This window comes from Barbatula barbatula, assembly GCF_947034865.1.
Source record: "Barbatula barbatula genome assembly, chromosome: 25".
Taxonomy (NCBI): Eukaryota; Metazoa; Chordata; class Actinopteri; order Cypriniformes; family Nemacheilidae; genus Barbatula; species Barbatula barbatula.
The window spans coordinates 8,742,925-8,767,088 of NC_136788.1; the positions used below are offsets into that span (position 1 = coordinate 8,742,925).

Consider the following 24,164-nt stretch of genomic DNA (forward strand, 5'->3'; position numbering starts at 1 on the left):
TGTAGATAAGCCTTTTCCACCTCATCTCAGTCAATAAGTCTTGATGATAAATTTATACAGAACGCACCCAGTGCTCGAACAGTTAAAAGGAAATAAATCAGAGTGCTTGAATTCACTTGTGGCTCTTCGTTGTTAAGGCGTTGCCTAGTGAGGAATTCACTGTGCCCTGTTGATTGCAGGTGCGGATCTCTTAACTTACCCTTGTGATGAAAGGTTTTATTCATGTATTTAATAGGCCTATTTCTCGCTATTTGATTCCATTGTTGTGATCAGCCTTCAGAATTGTTTTTAGTAGTAGGTAAATCCCTGCATTATGGATGTGGTCACAAAGAATGTATTTATTACCAAAATAGAACCGTCTGTTTATATTTGACTAAACCCCTGGGAAATAAACAGGCGTTATGGATTGTGACAAAAAACATAGTTTTTGAGAGATATAGGATTTCTGTTCATTAAAATGAATAAACCAAAAGCAACAATACCCAACAAATGGACATAAAAAGAACATAAAACAGATATTATGTTCAATTTTCATGTTCCCAATATATGGAACGAATATGGAGCGTTTGGATGAGACGTACCTGACTATGGAAAATCGCAAAAAAGCTTGAGAGCTTACATGGATAGGAGTGCTTAAACCACCAAATGCTGATATCTTGAATTTTGTGAAAAGAATGTTGAAAACTTTTTGTAAAAACTATTGTTTATGGGTAGGTTGACATTTGCATTAAATTAGCCAGGAAGTACATGTACTGTATAAGTCTGCTACAGATCTGGAACATATCTACTGTGTAAAAACATCTGATAAACGTGAAAATAGTCAGTTTTACATGCTGCTGTCCATCCGAAGCCTCGTATCTCCATTTTCGTCATTTATATTTTCAATTTTTATTATCAAATTTAGATTTTCCCTATATATTTGTCACTGGGTTTTGCAAAAATCTTGAAATTTGATTAAACTAAATTAAAAAGTGCTTGTCAACTCTAACAACACAACATTTAATTTAATCATTTACAAAATACATATGTTTTTTTATTTCCTGAAAAAGGAAGTTGTTCCAATAAACATCTCAAAGCAGGTACTTCAAATCTGTTTGCATGTCATATTGGCTCTGCCTCTATATAAAGTGCTTTTTTTTGTTTATTCCTTTGCCCTTAACATACTATATACTAATATATTATTAGTAATAAAACACAAAGTTTCGAATCTTACATACAATATTTATATAAATACAAACCCCCCCATTGAACCTATAGCATCATAAAAAAATGTCTGATTTTTGCACCGTTAATAATGACCGTCCGTAAATTGCTTTGTATCTCAAAAAAGCCTCCATGCATTTAATCGCAACGTCGTCTACTTCAGGGTCAAACTTGTTTGCTAAAAGTTGCTTTTGCCTGACAATCCATTTCAAGTCGCCAGCTCCATAGACGCACACTGCCCGTCTGTGTATCCCAGTGCATGGTGGGTAAGGAGCCCCATTTTTCAGATCCCCTTCATGGTAACTCCACTTCACCAGACGAGCGACTGCGTTCATGTCCGACTGCTCGTATTTACTGTTTGGAGGGTTGGATCCGGGCACTGAAGGCATTCTTTGTAACGTAGCCCACATGTGCTCATCCGGGCTGTACGTATCTTTCTCCCACTCCATGAATTCTTGAATTTCTTTGCTTTTGAAAATATGTTCCACAAACTCTCTTGAAACCACGAGGTAGGCGCTTCCAGAGAACATGGGTGACTTTATTGGCGGGGCCGTCTTTTTATCGCTTGTCCGTCTCACCCCGTCGGTGACGTTGTGATGATACATCCAACGTCCTTTTTTGCCTTCACTAGTGACCTCGGACTCCATACTGTTCTTCCCGTCGAGATGTTTCATGGCCCGCACCATTTCTGCATTAGTTTTAATAGGAAAATCAGTGCCGCAGGTGTTGAGCAGATATCTCCACTGAACGGGTGACTTAAGTAGATCCTGCATGCAGTTGACATCCGCTTGAACTCGAGACCAGGAGGCGTAAACCACCCTTTCTAGTTTACTAGCCACAAAAACATTGGGTAAACAAGACACGATGGCCTCTACGGCTTCTTTGAAGACCACCGGAGACTTTTGGTCTACGTGAACGCAGTACACGTTCTGTGGAGCGTATACACTTCTGAGCAACCTTTCAAACATCTCGATCTTCTCATGGATCACCATGGAATAAGCAATGGGAAAATCTCTCTCCTCTTCACTGAGAGAAACAGTCATAAATCCTCTGTCTTGGATGAACGCCTGACAGTCCGTGGTTGAATTAAGATAGAAGGACTCGGACAACAAGGACGTTCTCTTTTTGGTGGCAAGGAACTTGCCGAAGTATGCGCTGTCCACCCCGTCCATGTCTCCTTGGAGGATAGCGGAGCAAGCCTGAAGTTCTTCAACATTCTGCTTTAGTAAGTGACTCAGGTCCCGTTTTGCCTTTTTAGAGCATTTGCTCTTATGAGAATTCAGTAAGAGGAAGTGCACAGTTACAATCACCGAACAGACGGAGATTATTTTCAGAATTCTTTTCCTCGTAAATCCCATTATCCGCCGTGGTGTGATGAAGACAACTGTCAGAAAGTACGTCTCGTAGAAAAGCAACGGGAGTGAGGTATTACAGAGGCTTCTTGTGTTTATATAGCACAGAAATTAGGCAATACCAGTAAGAAGGTAAAACAAACAAAGAGGAAGGGCTGACCAAAATGCATAATAAGGACTGTACAGCGGAGGTGTGGCTTTCAACTAACAGCAGATGTGTTGATAAAGGCCAAGAAGAGATCAAAAGATGTAACTTTCTAAACATTAAAACATTTCTGGTAATTATGCACAAGTTTAAACCAAATACTTAAACTGTCTAATACTGTTAGTTGAAACCGTTCACTGTTCACTGTTCACTGTTCACTGTTGGCTGTTCACTGTTCACTGTTCTTTGCATTGCAGTTTAGTGGATCATTTTTAAATAATACTGAAAGTATTCAAATAGACCTCTTCTATCAACAGGTTCTTGTGGTTTAACATGTTTTATCAGTTATGCAAACACACAAAAAACATTTGTGATTGACATACTGTTTTTTCTATTTTTACGGGATATGCAGCAAAGTTTTTTAATTATGTTAATGTGACGTGTTGACTTTGTTGCACCCTGTACCGCATCTCTTTGTACTGCATCTCTTTGTAAGCAGTTCAGCTTAAAGAGGGTGCGTCTGAAATGTATTTCAAGTCTGGCTAAAACAAATACTTACTGTATACATATACATTGTATATACAGCCACGGAAAAAAAGAGACCATTCTTAATGATTATTTATTCAAGCATATTATACAAGCATATCTTGATTTATTGTGATCATTCCAGTGAAGTATCTGTTGGATGTCAACAACATCAAACCTCAGGAGTGACGTTAAGTCATCCAACAGCAATGTGACAGAACGACAGCTTGAAAAGACTTATTAAAGAGTTATCACAGTTTTGATTTGTGTTTTTCTGTAAAATTACCATTTTACTGCTTTAAACTTACTTCAGTTTATTTTGGAGGCAACATTTCAATTTTCCCTCGAGATAAGCTTTTCCAATAATTTTTAGGTCGACACTTGTTTTGATTTTAATGAACACGGAGGAACGTTTTCAAAGTTTTCATTTTAGTAAACTAAAATAACCTTGACACATAAACATAGTGCTGGAGGTTATCACATGAAAAACACTTTTTCTAAATACATGTACAAATATTGCTTAAAAGTGAATATGATCTTCGCCCCCTTGTTACCCTGTTAACCTTCTCTTTGTTTTACTTTCCTCACCTTTTTCTGATGAATGTTTTCTCTCTCTCCCCTCCTGTTCCTTGTTTGCCAACATAAACAATCTTTTTATTATGAATTCGGGAGATTATTATCGTCAGTACTTCACAGAATGAAAAACAATATGCATTTTACCTAAACACTTAGCTATTAATGGTACATTTTTTAGGCCATCGTGGCTGTTTTTGAATAGTTCATTCATTGGTATGAATTTCCAAAGCAATATGTATCTGTTTTTTTAATAGACTTAATCTTTATTATCAAAATATGCTTGAATGTCTAGTTTACAGTTTAGTTGAAATGAAAATGAATCAAACATGTATGACTTCCTTCTACATTGGTTTTGTGTCCATACAATAGAAGTCAATGGGTAGCACAGCTGTTCGCTTACCAACATTCTTCAAAATATCTTTTGTGCTCTGCTAAAGAAAGAAAGTCATACAGGTTTGAATTGACAAGAGGGTGAGTAAACAATGACAGAATTTTCATTTGTGAGTGTAATGTCCCTTTAAGAACAAACACTTGTTAACACTTCGCAAACAAACTGTTTCACATCTGATTGGAACTTGGGGTTAAAAGATACATTTCAATAAAAATCATCATTTAAACAGACATTCTGCACAGCCATATAAATATATACAATACAGTAAAAATTATACATAAAAAAGATGTTATCGTGTCTAAATGGACTTATCTAGCTTTACCATCTTCCCATCCAATGGGCTTTCACCACACAACTGCCCTTGTAAAATATTAGTAAAACTCAATTGTTTAGTGACCACATATTAAGCTCTATTTAGATGTGTGTTTTCATTAACTTCATCTTCGTCCTGCTCCTCCTCCGTATCCGGTTCAGGGATAAAACCGTAACGGCGATGGACGGATCCGTCCCTGCTGGTGTAAACCATATCCGCCTCATCTCCGCTGTCGTCTGGTTCCGGTACTCCATGAGGCATGTGGCGATTGTTAGGCTGTGAGGTAGCCACCCCGCTCAGCCTTTCATAGCTCCGTCTCCAGCATAACCTCTTCTTGGACCGGGCCTGGACCAGGCCAAACACGACAAGTGCCAGGACCACAACTAGCAAAAGAGCGGCAGGTAAGGCCGCGGATGTGTGCTGTATCGCTTGGGACCTGCGAAGAACCACCTCATCCTGGTTCTCACCTTGTTCAGGGGCCTCAACACACAATCCTGTGAAACGAGCAGAAGAACGGTTAGGGTGAAAGTGTAATGCCATTTAATGCAGTGCAAATGTAAAATAGAAGTAAAACAATCGTTCAAAATTAATACGGAAAATTCCTTCATATTAATAAGGTATATTGTGCACTATTTTTATGAATTCTTTTAGAGTGTAATGGGCTTAGATTTTGAGAGTTAAGACAACTGAGAGGCTATCTTAACTTTAAGATGATATTTATAACATGTTTGGATTCTTACATATTTCCTTTAATTAATCTTGAGACAATATATAAGAACTGTCCTTAGTTGTCTTCTTTTGGGGAATAGTACAAATATTCATCGCTTTTTCTAGAGTTAGAATGGAGGAAATAATTTAGATGAACCGTTTCGTCAGAAAGCTTTGTGAATCCGGCCCCAAGTCCTTCAAAAAAGGACTAAATACGGAAGTTATTTCCTTTTTGCTAAACATACGCTTACGCAGGTTTACAAAAACAAAAGTGTATATTATAGCCAAACAGTTTACATTTTGGGCTGAACAATTCCTGTGATCATTAACACTTTACAATAAGGTTGTATTTGTTAACATTAGTAAATCCAACTAACTATCACGAACTAACAATAAGCAATATCGTTTTTCAGCATTTATTCATCTTTGTTAATGTCCATACAATCGCTCATGTTAGTTCATTGTGCATTGACTACTACTAGATACAACGTATGTTTTTGAAAATTGATTCATAGATGCTAAAAATGAATATGAACTAAGATAATGAACAGCACAGAAGTATTGCTCATTGTTAGCAAGCTAGTTGTAAAGAGCCCAATGACATTACACTTTAGCAAAGCACAATATGTCCTTACATTACGCAATTTGAAGGTTAAGTCAGTAAAAGTGCATTACCAGAGCCAGAATCGCAGATACAACAGTTCCTCGCTCTCTCCCCGGACGGGCAGCAAGGCAAACACCGACTGTCGCTGACATGCAGAGCGAAACCCGGGTGACATGTGAGACAGCTCTGGGGTCCAGCTCCGGAACAGTGTTTACATGACTCCTCACAGGGCTCGCAAACCCCCTATCACATCAAGAAACACGTGCAGTGAAATTATTTAAGGTGTAGTTAAGGTGTATATTAACATGTAGCATCAGTAATTATTGATTACAACAGATTGTTACTGTAATTATCGATAAAGCAATAAGTCCCCAGAAGCAGTGGGTAACAGGGCATTTTATAACAGCTGTCATTGGTGCAGTTTACATTCGATTCATGGATATTTCTGATTTGGAAGATGGTGTTGAACTAAGATTAGTTTTTCCCCATCCACCCTAAATACATATTGTATTTGTACAGGATGCTGCATCCTTTTCCTTTTGATATTATCAAGACAAACACATTTTTCCTAAGAGGTCAGATACTTGGCGAATTTCTTTGAAACAAACTAAAAGTAAATTAGTAGATTAAAAAGTAGATTAGTCTGTATTACAGCTTTATCTTCACGCTTGACATTCTGTTATCCAACTTCAAGCGGTAAATCCTGGGATGCCAAAAAAGGGTATTGATAGAATGTCCATGGCTGCCATTTTCTTCACTATCATTTTAAAATATAATTAATAATAATAATTATGTTTTTTGCAAGCATCGGTACACTTGACAGCAGACTGACAGTTGAATGGGAGGAGTTAACAGATGCTCCGCCCAAGCCATCTAATGTCATTTGAGGTGGATAGTAACTAAAAGACGGAAGTGCATTTTTAGATTTTAATTTAAGATTCAATTTACATTTATGCATTTAGACACTTTTATCCAAAGCGACTTACATTGCAGTATACTATTGTTATGATTCTGTCCTATTTCTGTGGGCAGAGTTGTGACAGTACCATGTCTTTTGTGTTTGTTGTGGAGACAAGTAGCCTTTGTTGTGACTTTGTGCCACATGCCCTCCTGTTTTTTCTCTTAGCCCTGCCCACTTGTTTTTTGTACCGTGTTGGTTCGTTTTTATTGATTCCCCTGTAACCTTGACTGTCTTGTTCCTGCCCAGTCCCTGTATATAAGCACGAAGTGTTTGTTTTATTGTTATTATAGTAACTATAGTATTATAGCGTTGCTAGCATCATAGTCTAACCACTGAGCTACAGGAAAGCATTGTGAGGGCACATGAATTTGAAAAATGTATAAGCTATTTACAATAAACACTACAATATTTCATGAAAAAATGATTATTTTCGATTCCACTGGGACTTTAAGGGTTATATTCAATCCGCTTCTAAATGAGTTTCGTACAAATATGAAATGAGACACTTATGAGAGTCTGGAGTAGAAAAACTGGTCTGCAAGATGTAATTTATCAATCTAGTAAATTTCCCGAATGGCAAAGTTGAAGCTGTTAGACTGGACCAACTCCCTTTTGATGCCAATGGTTTCGGGTTTAAATGTTCAACAGACATGTAAAGGTGTGGTGCTTGGTTGTCCACATAGTTTTGGTCTGATGTTGGGTTAAATGAAACAAAAATCTGTTTTTGTTAGCCGGTTCACAACTTTTAATACAGATTTAGATTATGTCGGGTTTGATTTGGCAAACCAGCAATTTGATGTTTTAAACAGCAATGGTGATATAGAGACAAATTTTACAGCTTTAATATCCGTTCATTACATTTCTGTTTCTCAGCGTTTCTAATGTTACGAAGTTATGTTATAATGATTGTGATAAGGAAAACATGCTATTTTACATATTTGAAATCATAAACAGTGTATTAATATTAATGAAATCTTACAGATTATAGCAACATGATTAAACATCCATAATCTCCAAAACACTTTCACGCACAATAAGAAGTCGTACAACAATAACATTGGTACACGAAATCCCGGTACATCAGTACTTACGCCCTGTGAGTAATATCGTCTTTCTTCACAGCGAGGGTAACACACCCCGTCCTGCAGGACGCTGCCCCAGTCGCATGTCACACAGCCTTGTGGAGTATTATCTGCAAATAATACACGTGCATGTATTATAGGTCAATGTGGTTTCTTTGATGAGCTTATAGCGTGAGGTTATTCTGAAGCGTTGTTAAAATAGGGAATAAACCTGTGCAGGACTGGCAGCTGGTGTGGCACTGCGTGCACCTGTGCCCGTTCTCATAAAAGCGCTGTGGGCATTGTTCAACACACTGTCTGGTGCCCTGCAGGTCCAGCAGAGGCGGCGTGCATACCCTGCAGGCATCCGGTCCTGGACCCGTGCACTGCTCACAGGAACGGTCGCACCTCTCACAATGCTCACCTGAGCTGTAATATCTAAAAAGAAATACAGCCTACATCAAATTTAATATGTAAAGTATCAAAATGGCCGCACACAGGCTCAACAAATATCATATTTTGAATCTCATTGGTGGTCTTGTGACCACGAGAACCAATGAGCTCAAGCAATGAGAAACTTTCCTAAATCTAAACTTTCCTAAATCTCATTGGCTGTCACGTGTCTTGTAACCCCTAGATCCAATGAGATTCCATGTTGAGATTCGTTGAGTTTGCGTGCGGCCATTTTGGGTGAGAACAGTGACAATCCTGTTCACATCCAAACGTGTCTATTCACTTTTTACAAAGCCTGAAACAAACAGGATTTGGATTATTATTACTTCAAATGTGTTCGACAGAAAGACGTGTACACCTAGGACGGTATGAGGGCGAGTATGTTATTTACAAAAATGTTATTATAGGGTGAACTGTTCCTTTCAGTTAAAGCTAGACCAATAAACCAATGCTGATTCATAGGGGAGATTTAATGTGTTTGAATTACTGTTATCTGATCTTTTGTCATTTACAGAAGCATTATCTACGCCTTTAACTCTGACTGTGACTAAACTTCTGCCGTATTTCCAACAGTTCGACAGAAATAATTATTTGCTTTTACCACCCAGTGATGTTAACAATGTCGTCTAATGTTTGCTCATCACAGCTCATTCAATAGCACGTGTAAGCATTTATAATGTGGCATTGAGGTCTATTATAGCTTCCTGGCAAAATTCTGGTAAAACACCTTTTTGAGTAATAAAGTTTTGCTAGTGAATATCTAGTCTGCCTCAGAAACAACCAGTGAATGCGTCCGTGTAGCCCATAGACCGCGGAACTGGGGGAGCCGGGGGGGCCACGGCCCGGGCAACATTTGTATTTTGACAAACTATTTTATATGAATAAAAGCCTAAGTTGTATCTGTGTTTTTACGAGCCAAACAATACTAGTCACCACACAGCTTCACTCGCTCTCACCAACTCAATAAAAAAAAACTCACACTGACTGCTGCATTTTGATTTGAATTTAGTGTGCATTGTTTACCAACTACGACGTTACGTCGACGTAGTTACTAGGTCTGTCATGTGAGAGCGTCGTCGCGAGCTAACGGCGGGCACCTGTTTAACCGCTGGCGGCATTACCAGGCTGCGACAATGAAGGGACAGAAGTCAATATCAGATTTTTTACAAATAAACTGGCAAAACAAAATGAGCAAACTACTCCAGCTTCCACAGTGGCCTCAACAACAGACCCGGAGCGTCCATCTCCACCATGGACTCCGACGAGCCCTGGCTAGCTGCTCTCCTCCGGCTTCAAGCCAAGCTACCGACAGCCACTGTACAAGTGAGTCACAAAACCCAATCAACCTCAAGACCCTGCTGTGCTTATGAAGACCAAATAGGTTCAGGGGACTGGGTCTTCACAACGAGCAAGATTATTTCAATATCAGTGGTTCAGAGATTTTAACTGGCTGACATTGTGTGACACGAGCGGGAAATTTTGCTTGTTTTGTTGTTGGGTGTTGACTTGTGATGATAATGACTATGACGTTGATTTAGATTCAAGGCAGCAAGATGAGTTGTGGTTGTGGACTGGATGTACTTTATGTTGTTTGCTATAGTTTCATCTGTGTGTTTATGTGTAAAAAGGCTTGGCCTGTTGTGTGTGGGTTAATCTGGGCAAGCATGTGTGCGTGTTCATCATGTGTGTACTGTAGATGTGACTGTGTGGTGTCTGAATAAAATAAAGTGCTCCACACCGTTATTCAATATATCAGTGATATTGTCTGTTTCAATGCATATGCGCCACCACCCCCTCCGCGTGACTTGACATAATGGCCCCCCCTTGTTCAGATGCGTTCCGCGGTCCATGGTGTAGCCATTCACCCCATCATTTGGGACAAAGTTCCTACATGAAGCGGTCTCTTACCCCGTAGGACAGTGGCTCACGCAGAGATGAGAAAGCAGATGAAGGTAGCCCGGCGCGCAGCTCAGGCAGTCTCGGGAAGATGCTCCCGTACATGTTGCGCACACGTGATCGCAGGGCATACAGAAACCCAGCTCCACCCCATCTGCCTCCTCGTGGGCGCTGTAAGTGCCCTCTGGACACTTGCTCACACACGATCCGTCTGAAACGCAAACACGAACACCACCACTAAGCCGAACTGGCACTAAAATCACGTCTTTCTTTCTGCTTTACAGGACATTTTAGGAACATTTACACCTAGTATAAACACTTCCAATCTTACATACAATGTAATCGCGCGCTTTGATCCTCAACAAAAATGTATACAAAAGGAATGAGTTGGCAGCAAGATAAAAGGTCATGGCAAAAGGTCATACTGTGAAGGTAATAGGGTAGGGCACAGGTCTGGCAGTCAAAGGGCCCCGGTCCCTCGCAGGACTGGCAAAGGTGATGACACGCTTGGCATGTGAACTGGTTGTTTTGAAGAAACGTTTTGGGCGGGCAGTCGGAATCCCCGGTGACCCCGCACATCATGGTGTTGGGGTCCAGCACCAGACCCTTTTCACACTGGAGACACTGGGTGGGCTCAGGACCCTCACAACGCGCACAGGTTTGGTGACACTCTATAGAGCCCAATAAATAAAGTAAATAAGAAAATAAGTCAAAACCGCAGATAATACATTTATAAAATATTTGTTATTTGTGTGTGCGTGTGTGTGCGCGAGATCAATCAGGCACAATTTCAACACTGTTGACCCGGATACTATAAACAGGATTCAGATGCTATATAAAAAGCATGTTTCACACAACTTGCATGACAGATCTTATCTCGCAAATTTGTTAAACACAAGTAGGTAAACAAGGCAGGCTTCTGGTTTAGCATATACTTTTTTTATGGGCTTTTTGTGTGTTAGTGCTGTTAGTTAATACATCACCCTGGCATTCCTTATCAGATGTGTGGTAATATGTTCCCGCCAGACATTCCTCCAAACACATGCCCTCGTAGAGTTTTGGGGTGAGAGGTGCGCAGGTCTCGCAGTCGTCTGACAGAGGTCCAGAGCAGGTGGTGCAGGTGGGATGGCAGTTCACGCAAATGCCCTGATCCAAATCCTCAAAGTAGCCTTTGGGGCAGACGGCCTTACATTCACCGTTTAGAAGCAAATAGAGAAAGCTGCATCCTGAAAGCACGATAAATATCTGCGTTTCAAGATAATGTGTTAACCAAATTTCTTTGGGACTGTACATTTATGACGCCACATGCACAAGCTCGCACAATGTCGTGTGTGGCTTTATTTGTTTTCAAGCTAACATAACTGGAGGAAATATTTAACTTTGTTTTTTGAAACTGGTTTTAAAGGCTCATTGACAATGTCGTGTGTGGCTTTATTTGTTTTCTATGAAATAAAGAGAAATGAATACAGTAGACGTTTGTTAAAGGTGAAACACGTCATTTCATTTCTATACTACTTTCTTACAGCTTCATATTTTGCTCAGAATTACCTACAAACGTACTTGACATCTTGATAAATCATTAAATAAATAATGATTTAATCATTATTATCGGGATAAGTAGACTGTTGTATACACTGGCGTGCTTGCATGACTTGTCGGGGGAACACTTTTCAATAAGGTTGTATTTCTTCAAGGGTTAGTTCACTTAAAAATGAAAGTTTTGTCATTATTTACTCACCCTCAACTTGTTCCGAACCTGCTAAAATTGAATTGTTTTGCTGAGCCTTCTGAAAGATATATGGAAAATTGTATAGACTTTCATAGTAGGGAAAAAACTACTATGGTAGTCAATGTTGCCTCAGCGCTGTTTAGTTTCCCACATTCTTCAAAATATATTTTGTGTTCAACCCAACAATGTGGTCCAAGAACTGTTCGGTTACAGGCATTCGTCAAAATATATTTCTCTGTGTTCATCAGAACAAATACATTTATAGATTCGAAGGTGAGTAAATGATTACAAAATTTTCTTTGAGGAGTAAACTATCCCTTTAACACAGATTTTTGTTTAAAAAACGTACAGTCTGCAGCTTTAACCAAATGGAATTGAAAATTTAACCACAAGCTGCCCAAACACTCCCCATTGGTTAGAACAACAGATAGTCCCTCCCAAAACTGGTTTTGCGGTGTATGATGAGTCAGGATGTACAGTTTGTCAATACGGGATCAGTTTGGGGAGATATACTATAAGTAGCATTAGTGAATTATTATCATGTCCATGTGTAATGGTCCTCTGTAAAATTTATTTAAAAGAATACCACAGTACATGCGAAAAACTTGTTAAAATCACTCACTTGTACATGTGTCAGAACTGGTACAAGAATCGCAATGAGAAGCACAACGTTTGCATGTGCCGTCTTCCCCCACGTAACTCATGGGGGCGCAGTTCTGCCTGCACTGCCCGTTGGCCAGATGAAGGCTTTCTCTACATGAAAGACACTGCATGCTTGTGCCGTCACAGGTCAGACAGAGGTCATCGCAGGCTTCACATGTTCCTAGCTCGGTTTCGAAATAACCGCTGAAACAAAATACAACAGACACGCCTTAGATTAAGTTTTCCAGCACTGGCTTTCTAAATAAAGTACATGACAGTTTTCAGGCATAGGTCCATCAGGTTCAGTTCATTTAGGCAAATATTGGATCTTAATACCCCCATCAACTTGCCTTCGTTTGAGCTTTGATCCAAAAATCATTATCAAAGGTTTTATTTTAATATCTAATGCAATTGCATCATGTCTAATGTTTATATAGCATGTGGCAGCAGGTTTATATGTTTAAAGCAGTTGCGTAGCCACAAGATTTTTGATTGCTTAAAATAAAAAATAAGAAATTGTTGATTTGTTACTCTTGTTAAGTCCGAAGACCAGGATTAAGAACCGCTAGGCAAGGTTTATGTTTGTTAAAACGGTGAAATGTGCTGTATAATACAGGTGTATACTATGATTTTAGTAATAGATAGTAACCTACTGAAATGTCTATATACCTGAACATAAAGGCCCCTCAAAAATAAAACCACTGGTTTCTAGTATGGAAATGTAAGACAGCAGCACTCACTCCGGACAGTTTGAATAGCAGCTGCCCTGGAACAGATAGAGCTGGTAGGAGGCTGTATTACAGCTCACACACTCGTCTCTGCTCTCACACGCCTCACAGTCAGCAGAACATCTCTCACATATCAGACTGCTGCTGTTCCCATAAAAACCCAGAGGACAGCGGTCCACGCACATTACATCCTGGGCCTCCAACATGTACCCTGCAAATAACACCACAAGAAAGAGAGTTTGAGATTCACTCAATATGCATCACCCATAACATATCAGCCATATCTTATATGCAATACCTGTGGCAAATTTCTTCATGTTTAAAAAGCATCTAGATATAAAAACTGTATAACATAGCATTTGCATTATTAGTTTGCATTAGGTTTGGCTATTGGTCACATTTAAATACGATCTGCATTGACTCTTCAAATACACAAAGGGTCTCCATTTTCCCCATGTAAAAATTTCACTGCGATATAAATCAAATCATTTCATAATAATGACATGTCAATTGATTTTAGTCTTGAGGTACTTCATGCGGGTAATGTCACAATGATGTCTTGGATAAAGAGTAAGAAATATATGTTTAAAATAATTCTTGCATCAGCCGAAAAAGCGGTAACTCGAAGTAGGTATAAACCGAACCCCTCACAAAGGCAGGAATGGATTGATGCTTTGAAGTGTTTATTTATAATAGAAGTCCATTTTCAAAATGACTTATTTGATGATGTTTGGACAAAATGGATTGAGTTATTCCGTTGTTAAATTGTGTAAAGCTGAAAAAATTGCTGTTAAAAAACAGCCAAATTCTAACAGCAACATACTGTTTAAATTAAGTTAAAACAGTAATATACTGTAGAAAACAATGCATCCTGGGCAATATTTCGCAGTTTAAGAAACTACTGTTAATTTACAGCCATCCGTAGCGCTTCATCTGCACCAACCTGCATTTGCACATTCAAATTACACGGCCAATAAAACACTTTTTGACTCTTATCGAGAGTGCGTGGTTCAGAAAGGAAGTATTATGAAGTTATGTTTGAAATTGCTCCTTAACAAGCTGTAGTTAGTAACTTACGCGATTTAAAAAAGGCTTGTTGGATATAACCCAAATGTTCATATTGACTTGCATTTAACGGAGCCCGTGTTTTATCGGCTTGTTTTGTCATCTCTGAACTTTCAAAACTGTGGTTATTGCAAACTGGCCAACGTTAGTCATCTTAAACAGTCAAGCTGCCATTCACCGCTAGACCTATCGTTTGATATTGCGATGTTTTTTGCGTTTAAATGCGGCTTGTGTTTGAAAGGCGTTTTAGTTATCCAGTCAAGAATATCAATATTTGTCTGACTGATTGATTGATATTAATTAAAATAAGTAATGACCATCATGTCAACAATAACGCAATATCTGCTCCAGTACTATGCAGAGACCTTTGAAAGCTTTCTGATCATGTTCCTTCCATTTGTTTGATTGTTTGTTTGTTTTTGTAATAGTTATGCACGCACTGAATAAAAGTATCACATTGCTATCTAGGTTGTTGTTGTACAATGATTCTGTAAATCTAAATTAATTTGATGATTTTTTTGTGTTTTCTACAGTGATCCATGGAATACATCAGGAAGAAAAACAAGCAACCAACGTTTTGGTCATCTGCATCAGATGGTTGATGGATAGTTCCTTATTACATTGTTTAATGCCAGCACCTTCAGTATCTCTTAACTTAACCTAAATGTGTCAAGTTTAGAGGGGGTAGCCTCTATTATTTAACCTGTCTTATTGCCATTGTTGTTGCCAAGTTTCAATTATTTGTTTGGCTACTGAAAGACTTGGTTGCTTGGTACTTGAGTCATTCTTTTTTTGTGTTGCTGCTCTTAAATAAAAAAAGTTGTCCTTTCTAAAACATTTGCCTTTAATTTTATTAATATTTTATATGATATATATTTTATGTTAAGCAAACATGTGTAGCCCAAAGGACAATATTGTGCAATAAAGATGAAGTTAAAAACAGTAATATCTTAATTATAACAGCAATATACCGTAAAATAATTTCACAGCATGAATAACGTAAACTTACAGTAAATTACTGGCGTCTCTGCTGGCAGTATTTTACCGTTGAAAATATGAGTAAAACAGCAATGCACTGTATTTCGTTTTTACAGCAAAATGCCGTAAAATAATTTCACAGCATGAATAACGTAAAATGACAGAAAATTACTGACGTCTCTCCTGCCAGTATTGTACCGTTATTTTACAGAACTATTTCTTACAGTGTGTAAAAGTGATGTGGTCGTAAACAGATGATTCTGACTGTATCACTTTGCTATAAAAACTTAAATATAAAAAAGGAATCTACATGTATGCATTTGGAAATGAAAAGCCTTTATCCAAGCAGCTTACAAGTTGTTTCTCTATTTATCAGTTGTGTCTAATCATTTTGTGTTCACTGAATTTTAAAACACACAACTACCACCAATTGAGTTAAAAAACTAATAATGCTGTACTGTGGAATTCTTTGAAAAAACGCAAAGAAAGGGTGATTAAAGGTCTATCGTGTTGGAGGTAAAGGAAAGCTATACGTTACCAGTAGCACAGGTGATGCAGTTCTGAGCTCTGGGACCGTAGCATGTCCTGCAGGACGGATCGCAATAACGGCAGGTACGACTCTCACCTGAGGAAGTAAGAAGATAGTGAATTGGTTACTCCACAATATAAGCATTTTATGAGCCAAGGAATACAATTCACGGTGAAGTAGTGTCAGGTGTCCAATAGAGGGCAGGATTACATCAACTTTTACCCTTTTAAGAATGCAAATAGTTTCGCTCTATTTACATCATCTGTTTCAACCTTAAAAACGAATAGCCCACATATATTTATATATATACTGAATTGTTTCATGAACAACTTGTGTTATTTAAGCAGCACAATCATCCTTTTAGCAGTCTGACTGGATATGCATTACTGGGGTGTGGTATTAAAATATGTCCAGCATGGAACAGACTCACACCTCACATCTTGAAGTGATAGTTTCCCCCAAAATTGTAATTCTGTCATCGTTGACTCATCCGCTTGTCATTTCAAACCTGTATAGCTTTCTTTCTTCTGCAGAACACAAAAGAAGATATTTTTTGAATGTAGCTGGCATCCGTTCACTTGCATTGGTTTTGTGTCCACTGCTGTTCGGTGACCAACTTATTTTTGAAATATCTTCTTTTGTATTCTGCTGAATTAAAGAAAGTCGTACAGGTTCGAAATGACAAGGGTGAGTTAATGATGACAGAATTAAACATTTTTGGTGAACTATCCCTTTAATAGCACACTTAAATTCATAGGAAATGTCAATCAAGATTCTTTTTTACCATCAACATATTGTCCCTCAGTGCAGAGGATCACTGGACATTTTCCATACACCGGACGGCTCCAGCCACTGCATCTGTCACAATCTCTCACTCCAGGTCCATGACATGTCAAACAGGACGTATGACAAGGTTGACAGCGCCACCCTCTGGTGTCTTTATAGGTGTCTGGTGAGCACTCTTTAACACAGCTGCCATCTGAGGAGTAGAATATGGAGAAAACCTTTAAAAGGACACCCACAGGCATCTGCTTAAATACATTTTATCTGTTTGATACACTTTTGTACAATAAACATTGCATTGACAAAGGTTGGTTTTAAACACTGGAAACAGGTCATAAATGAGTAAAAGAAATGAAAGTTTTATCCTTCTGTGATCCCTATCTCAACAGTGACTAATATAAAACATTTACGCTTTACATTTCTAAACCTTCATGTCTCTTTTTACTGTCTCCATCTATCTCTCTTTGTGTCTTTTCTACACGCTCTTCACATTCTACAGGACTGGCCAGCCATGAAATAATGACCTTGATCATCAGAAACTGGATCCTAAACAATGCTTGGCATGGAGAGCGAGACGCAGAGAACTGGAAAACACAGGAAATATTCCTATATGGAAATCTAGCCTTCCTGGGGAATAATGGAACTGGCAACGGCATGGTCATAGGGTTGACTCAAAAAAGTCTAATTCATTGTATTGTAAGGCCCCTTTGTTAAAATTGTCATGCCCATTGAATGCACATACAGTACAAAAACAAAAATGTTTGTATGCATGGACATAAACTTGACAACACCTGACCTGAGCCGATTGTGCATCAACCATATTTGCTTCACATGGCCACTATGGAAATCATTTCCTACTTAAATGAGTACAACAATATCCTTTCTGTAAAGCACATACTGTAGTGTGGCCGCCAAAACGTATTGGATAAATATAAGACTTTAATTGAATCAGATCAAAAACCAAATGGCAAACAAACGATTCATTTATTGTTGACGTTACATCCAAAAAGTGTCCTTTTTATGAAAGGCCATTGCTTTTCTTGTTATAGAATACAATGATATCTCTGAATTTCAATATGAAGCACAAGTATCCAAATACTTTTAGGGGCCACTGTATGATATTCCTACAAACCCCCTGAAGTTTTCACAAACCTCCAATTGCATAAAAATCTCATAAATTAAATATTTAAAAATGTTTACATTTCGTCTCTAAATGAAGAGTTTGGTGCCAGAATGAGATAACTCCATTTAAAAAACATTTTTAAATCATGTTTTTTATTATGTTATCGTGTTTTATTGTGTTATTTAGCTGTATTTATTTTGAGTTATTATGGTTTAAATCAAAGCAAACCAACTGCAGTTTGATTGAAATTAAATGTAATGCACAACAAAAAACATGATTTTTTAAACATTTAAAAAACGGAGTTATCTCATTTTGTAGTTATCTCAACTCTTCAAATACAAAAATAATGACGAGAGGCTCTACTGTGAGGGCTTCAGGCCATGTATAAGCAGTCAAAGCGAAGCCACTATAACAGCAATGGCTATCAGATAGGAAAATGAGCGTCAACTTTAGTGCAGTGATCAGAGGAAACAAAGTACACACTGTTCAGGAAGTATCCAGGCTGGCATGTGAGACACAAGGCATCGCTCCGACAGTCCAGACATGGCTCTACACAGCTCATGCACAGTCCTCTACCCCGGTCCTCGTAGGTTCTCTGGGGACAGTGCTGACGACACTGGTGTCTGTATCTTTAAGAGAGATAACGGACAATGGGTTTGTCACATTTTGAGGTTGAACATTCACTTTATTGTTTAAACAGAAAACAAAAGTCTTATTTCAACAAGTTTCTTGAGGAATGATTTTCGAAATATTCATGCTGAGCTGTTAAAGGATTAAAAAACAGCTAATTTCTGTAATGACAGGACCAGACTTACTATGCAACGGCGTTCTCTGACAGAAGAATTCGAAATAAGCATTACTCAGGTCAAATAATCATGTAATACAAAGACAAAATTACTATTAATGTAATTCCTGAAGACTCTTGAAATGGGCCTACTAATGACCCCTGCGGTACACCATACACTCTTTCAAATAAAATTCTATGTACAGCCTTTCTATGATGGATAATATCTACAATTATACAACTCCTCCTGTAGGTTAAAGACTAGATTAAAACTTATGACTCTGGTAGCCTGGAGCAGTGAGTTGCCTGTGCTTTTAGAGGACATCTGGAGGGTCAGTAACCAGAGAACTTCATCCACCCCAGAGCAAAAGAAATAAAATCAAAACCACAGCACACCTGCAGCAGTGTCATTGTGGTTATTCATTCATTAAAGCTTTGAATTGACCTGAAACTTCAGTAACACTCATAAATGAAAGTGAATCTCTAGGCCTTTGAGTCTGAAATCATCATAATTCTATCACAATTAATTATTTTTATCTACTCTATACATATGTATATTATAAACAGGAAAGAACACAACCAACCAGATATTTAAAGTGATCAATCAATCTTACTGCATTAGCTGCACTGCCACATGTGTCTACATCATTATTATTATTACAAATAGGCTACATTGAAAAACATTTGAATACTTTATCACTCACAGATTTATCACACACTCCAAGGTAAACACATATTAGTGTTTCTATTTTTAAAGAAATAGATCTATTGATTTAATTTGTGTTAAGGTCTGAATCTTGGCACGGTGGCCACATTTAGGTTCAATTCTGGCCTGCAATGCCATTCTTAACCCTTTGTTCCAGAAATGTCCTATTTTACAGTACTACATCTGTCTGATGAAGCCAAAGGTTAACTAATAGTAATATTTTTTAGTCACTATGACATGTGCTTCTACTAAATACTGAGCAAAGGGTCTGAATACTTAGGACCATGTGATATTTCAGTTTTTCTTTTTAATAAATCTGCAAAAAGGTCAACAATTCTGTGTTTTTCTGTCAATATGGGGTGCTGTGTGTACATTAACGAGAAAAAAAAGAACTTAAATGACTTTAGCAAATGGCTGCAATATAACAAAGAGTGAAAAATTTAAGGGGGTCTGAATACTTTCCGTACCCACTGTTTGTGCATTCAAACCTTACAAAAATGAAACAATAACCTATCACTGAATTAAAATAATAATGCACATATTTGCATCACGCTACAAATATAACAATAGAAATATATGAAATTCTTAAATATCTAAAAGCGATAAACTTGTGTAACAATTGAGACTAAGAATATGTGGTTTACTTGGTAAATTGTATAAAATGTTTCAAAATAAAGTCATATAACTGATACAGTATTACTTTCTTAACGGAAATGATTGTAATGAAATAAAATGGAAAATTAAACTGTTTTGGAAAAATGTCCTTATAAAATGATCTGAAAAGTAATGCTTAGCATTATATATGGTATATATTAAAATGTGGTATAGATACAACAAGCTTAAATCTACACCTTCGTTGGTTAATACAATATGTATAGTATGCGATTTATCATTATTTATTAAATTTTCTATGAAGACCCTTGTTAAGAGTTGTTAAACAAACATCTTACTGTAGTAAAGCGTCTGTCAAGGCATGTTCGATCAAGTGTGGCTATACTTTGGAACTCAACACTTAACCAAGATGTTTGAGCGAGACAACAGCTGCCATGGCAACCGCGCAAGCACCATGAAAGCATGAGGAATGTTCGGGGGGGATTAACATTGCTCTTTTCCTCTCCGAGTGGACATTCATTACTCAAAAACTCCAAAACCAGCCCCTCGTACAGGAACGTTCTTCAGCTTCAGGAGCTCAAATTAGTGAGGAGAGAGCGGGTCAAGAGAGGACATACTGAGTGAGTCAAGGGGTAAACTCATAAGAAGTGCCTCTATGTCGAACTGCGTGGATCTCAGGTAACCGGGATTGAGACTTAACAAAAAATGAAATCTGATGCACACCATAGCCTGGAGGTGGTATCGCACAATCGTACCTCTGTTCTCAACACGCTATCTCTACATGAAGCTTCGAAAGACCGCATGGAGCTTAAGAATAAAAAGAGGAACAAAAATAGAAACTTACAGGTAGTAGCCATCCATACAGCTGTTGCAAACCTCTGGGTCATCTGTTGTGGGCATAAAACAACTGATGTCATTGCTAACAAAAGAATTAAAGGCGATTGCTAGTTTTGATGATAAAAGGCACAATCTTAAGAGCATTTATTAAACGATACTGTTTATTATACAGTATATTATATCAGATAATGTTTCAAATAAATAAATCTATTAGACTGCACAAGCTTTAAATTTGTGTGTTATTTACCTGTAGAGCATGTTTTACAGCCGATACCACAGTCTATACATTCACGAGTATCTGGGTCTTGAACCTGACCTGTGATTCAAGCACACATCACATCAGTATCAGACATAAAGAGCCAACAGAAATGAACTTTTTAATGATTTAAATAATGTTTATTAAAAGGTGCATAAATAACAATTGTAGATGAGGTAACTGATCTTTATAAAATCTTGTACTCACCAACTCCACACAAGACCGTCAGACAGACGCCACTTTGAAGCTTGTAGCCTTCCCTGCATTTGGCACACACATTGGCGTCGACACAGATCTCACAGTTGGGCATACATGGAAGGCAGGTGTACTGGTCCCGGTACGGATAATATTCGCGTGGGCAGTGGAGTCTGCAGTGACCTTGATATAAGAAGCGCTCCTTGCCATCCTCATCTGGAATCATCCACAAAATCTACTTAAAGGAACAGTTCACCAAAAAAAATGAAAAGTCTCTCTTATTTCTCTTACTTTATATTCTGCCTGCTCATGGGAAGTGTTTTGTTTTCGTATTCTGGTTTTGTTACCCTGTTTCCCCATCGTGGGGACCAATTTTTATTTTTATTCGTTAATTAAAGTCTTGCTTTGTTTAACCCCTTAAACCTCTGCCTGCATCTGGGTCCTTCCCCGCCACACATTCCTGACACACTCCTATATGAGACCATTACATTTTTTATGTCATATTCATGCAAACAATCTCAATCTTTTTTATTTGTATTTGTTTTAATTTTGGAGTAAAATATAACCCATCCATATTATCTTGAGAGGTAATGTGTACTGGAAGTTCCTTTTCTGCATTAACAAAACACTAACAGAAGAAACCAATATCTCCTCATCTGCTTGTGTCTATCACAACCTCCTCTTTAAATAGAAACACGAGCGGGGATCTGACAGGTTTTGCCAAGTCTGGGACACGTAGACAAGGGCTACACAGATTGAATGGGACCTTCTGGCAGTGTTGTAGTTATTGCACACTGATGGAAGCGTGAGGTCGACAACATCCCCCATTAAATCAACTCACAGAGAGAGATTTAAGAGTTACAGCACTTTTTTTTTTAGATGGCTGAAAAGGAGGGACGGAAACCACGAACGCCCGCTAAACAGAATTCAAAAGAACAGCTCGGTTTCCTGAAGACATTCTGCCATTATTTACTCTCCCTTATACATTAGGCTGGTGCTTCAGTGATCTTGTAAAGAAAAGTTCCTGTGCATCTTATAAAATCGTTTTTCGTTCATCGATTAAGTATTTTTTTATTGATATGAATCAGTTATTACTGATTCAGTAACTGAATTACAGCATATGGTTTTGGAACGACATAAGCGTGCATAATGATTTGACACAATGAAGAATAAAGTGCCACTTTAAACAAAATCAAAGTCTCCCTTAGGTACAGTGTTTAAAGCTAAAAAGGGTTTGTGGATAGGGTGTAAAATTTGTTTTGCAATTGAGTCCACTGGGACTGAGGCGAAAGAATATGTCAGTAAGTAACTACTGTCCAAAGTATCAGATAACCTGAGGAATTTTTTAACTCTCAAACCTGAACCCTTTTTTAACCTTATCATCTTTCACAATGAAGAGAGGGTCTCCCCTTTTCTCTTCTGAGCTTCAAAAGACAAAAAACTTTGCTAAATAAAAGTACTATTAAAGGTCTAGTGTATGACATTTAGCGGTGAGGTTGCGAATTGCCACCAACGGCTCACTCCACCCCTCCCTTTCGAAGAACTAAGATGCCATCACGTTTTCGATTCTTTGCCGAAAGAGATTACATATTACGAAACACGCTCTGTAGAGCAGTTTGTCCATTTAGGGCTACTGTAGAAACAACATGGCGAATTCCATGCCAGGGGACCCGCGCTGTATGTAGATAGAAATAGCTCATTCTAAGGTCATATAAACATAACGCTTCATTATATAAGGTCTTCATAAACGTCTGAAGACATAGGTATGAATATTATATTGCATTTCTGTCAATAGATCCTCCGAAAAATTACACATTGGGCCTAAATGATCAAAGTATATGCAGGGTGGATCATTGTTGACATTACCTTAAATTTTTGCCATAATTAAAAGTATTTAAGACACTTTCATGTTTGGGGTCAATAAACATACTCTCTTTTGTCACTTTGATAAATAGGCAGAGCTGCTGTATTGTCTCACTGCAGCAGCTGTGCATAAAGAACTGGGAGGTTTGCCTTTACAATTGTCTCCTGGAAAGCCCTTTGTGAACCTGCACAATGCTACCAGATAGTTGCGCCACTCCATGACCAAACCAAGCCAAGCTTAAATAAAAATAAAACACATTAATGCCTGTTTTCAAGTCATTTGTAATATGACAACAACACAATTACGCAGCAACGAGGCAATGAATGATTCATTTTACAGTACTAAAATAATAATGCATTAGAACAATGCAGATATTATAATAAAATGCACATATTTTTTATCTACACACATAATCTAACATCGTTTTTTATTTATTTAGCTGTAGTTTTGAAGCACATCTGAGGTTAAAAGTAAGATAGCGGCGCTTACTGCGCATGCGCAGTGTTGGGGGCTCTCACGAATCAAACTCTCCCCACGGAGGCACCTGTTTGATTCAATAGAAATTGAAGAATTCAACTAACGTTCCCTAGTAAAAACGAGGTATCACTTACCTAAACCACAAGCTGTGCACTCGAATAACTCGTGACCGTCACACTCCGCGCAGGTGGGATGACATAAAACGCACTGATTTTTCAGCAGGAACTGTCCGTCGGGACAGGACGGCAGCGCAAACTTTGCGTAAATAAACCCGAAACAGCAGAACACAATATATAGCGACAAAGCAGCGTTCATCGTTAGCTGTGTTGGGAAGCGCATCTCACGAAGTGGGTCGGTCAGTCCTGCGCTTGCCAATGGCACAGAGCCGTCTAAATAACAAAACTTGCCCGACAAGTTGCGTACAAAGGGATTGGTCAACAGTTCTCTGGGGTCCACCCATTTCTGTGGTCTATTTCACATTTGACACAAGAAAAAACAAGGAATAGGTTATGCACTAGAGGATGACACAACTCATATGGTATGAAATAAATAAATATTAGCTGAACTATTCAACCTTCGTTCAAACTTTCTGGCATTTGGTCACAAAATGGGTTTGTTTGCAAGAAACAAACAAATATACGAAATTTAACGCTTAAATAAATTGACAT

The 24,164-nt window shown here is 38.2% G+C and overlaps 2 protein-coding genes across 2 annotated transcripts; both read right to left on the minus strand.

The window, feature by feature from the left end:
• Window positions 1-325: 325 nt before the first annotated feature.
• gcnt3 (glucosaminyl (N-acetyl) transferase 3, mucin type) lies at window positions 326-2,622 on the minus strand. The gene has a single exon (XM_079449989.1). It carries the CDS (start codon window positions 2,559-2,561, stop codon window positions 1,260-1,262), a length of 1,302 nt encoding a protein of 433 aa, XP_079306115.1. The 5' UTR covers window positions 2,562-2,622; the 3' UTR covers window positions 326-1,259.
• A 688-nt stretch (window positions 2,623-3,310) lies between these two features.
• On the minus strand, window positions 3,311-23,881 carry LOC306890347 (uncharacterized protein). The gene is made up of 16 exons (XM_079449990.1): window positions 23,631-23,881; window positions 21,168-21,371; window positions 20,952-21,020; window positions 20,712-20,754; window positions 18,249-18,394; window positions 16,644-16,838; window positions 15,869-15,955; window positions 13,300-13,498; window positions 12,540-12,763; window positions 11,172-11,414; window positions 10,614-10,859; window positions 10,201-10,399; window positions 8,072-8,277; window positions 7,870-7,970; window positions 5,889-6,060; window positions 3,311-4,999 (listed from the first exon to the last, which is right to left on the minus strand). The coding sequence occupies exons 1-16, from the start codon at window positions 23,833-23,835 to the stop codon at window positions 4,596-4,598; spliced, it is 2,943 nt and encodes a 980-aa protein (XP_079306116.1). The 5' UTR covers window positions 23,836-23,881; the 3' UTR covers window positions 3,311-4,595.
• Window positions 23,882-24,164: the final 283 nt, after the last annotated feature.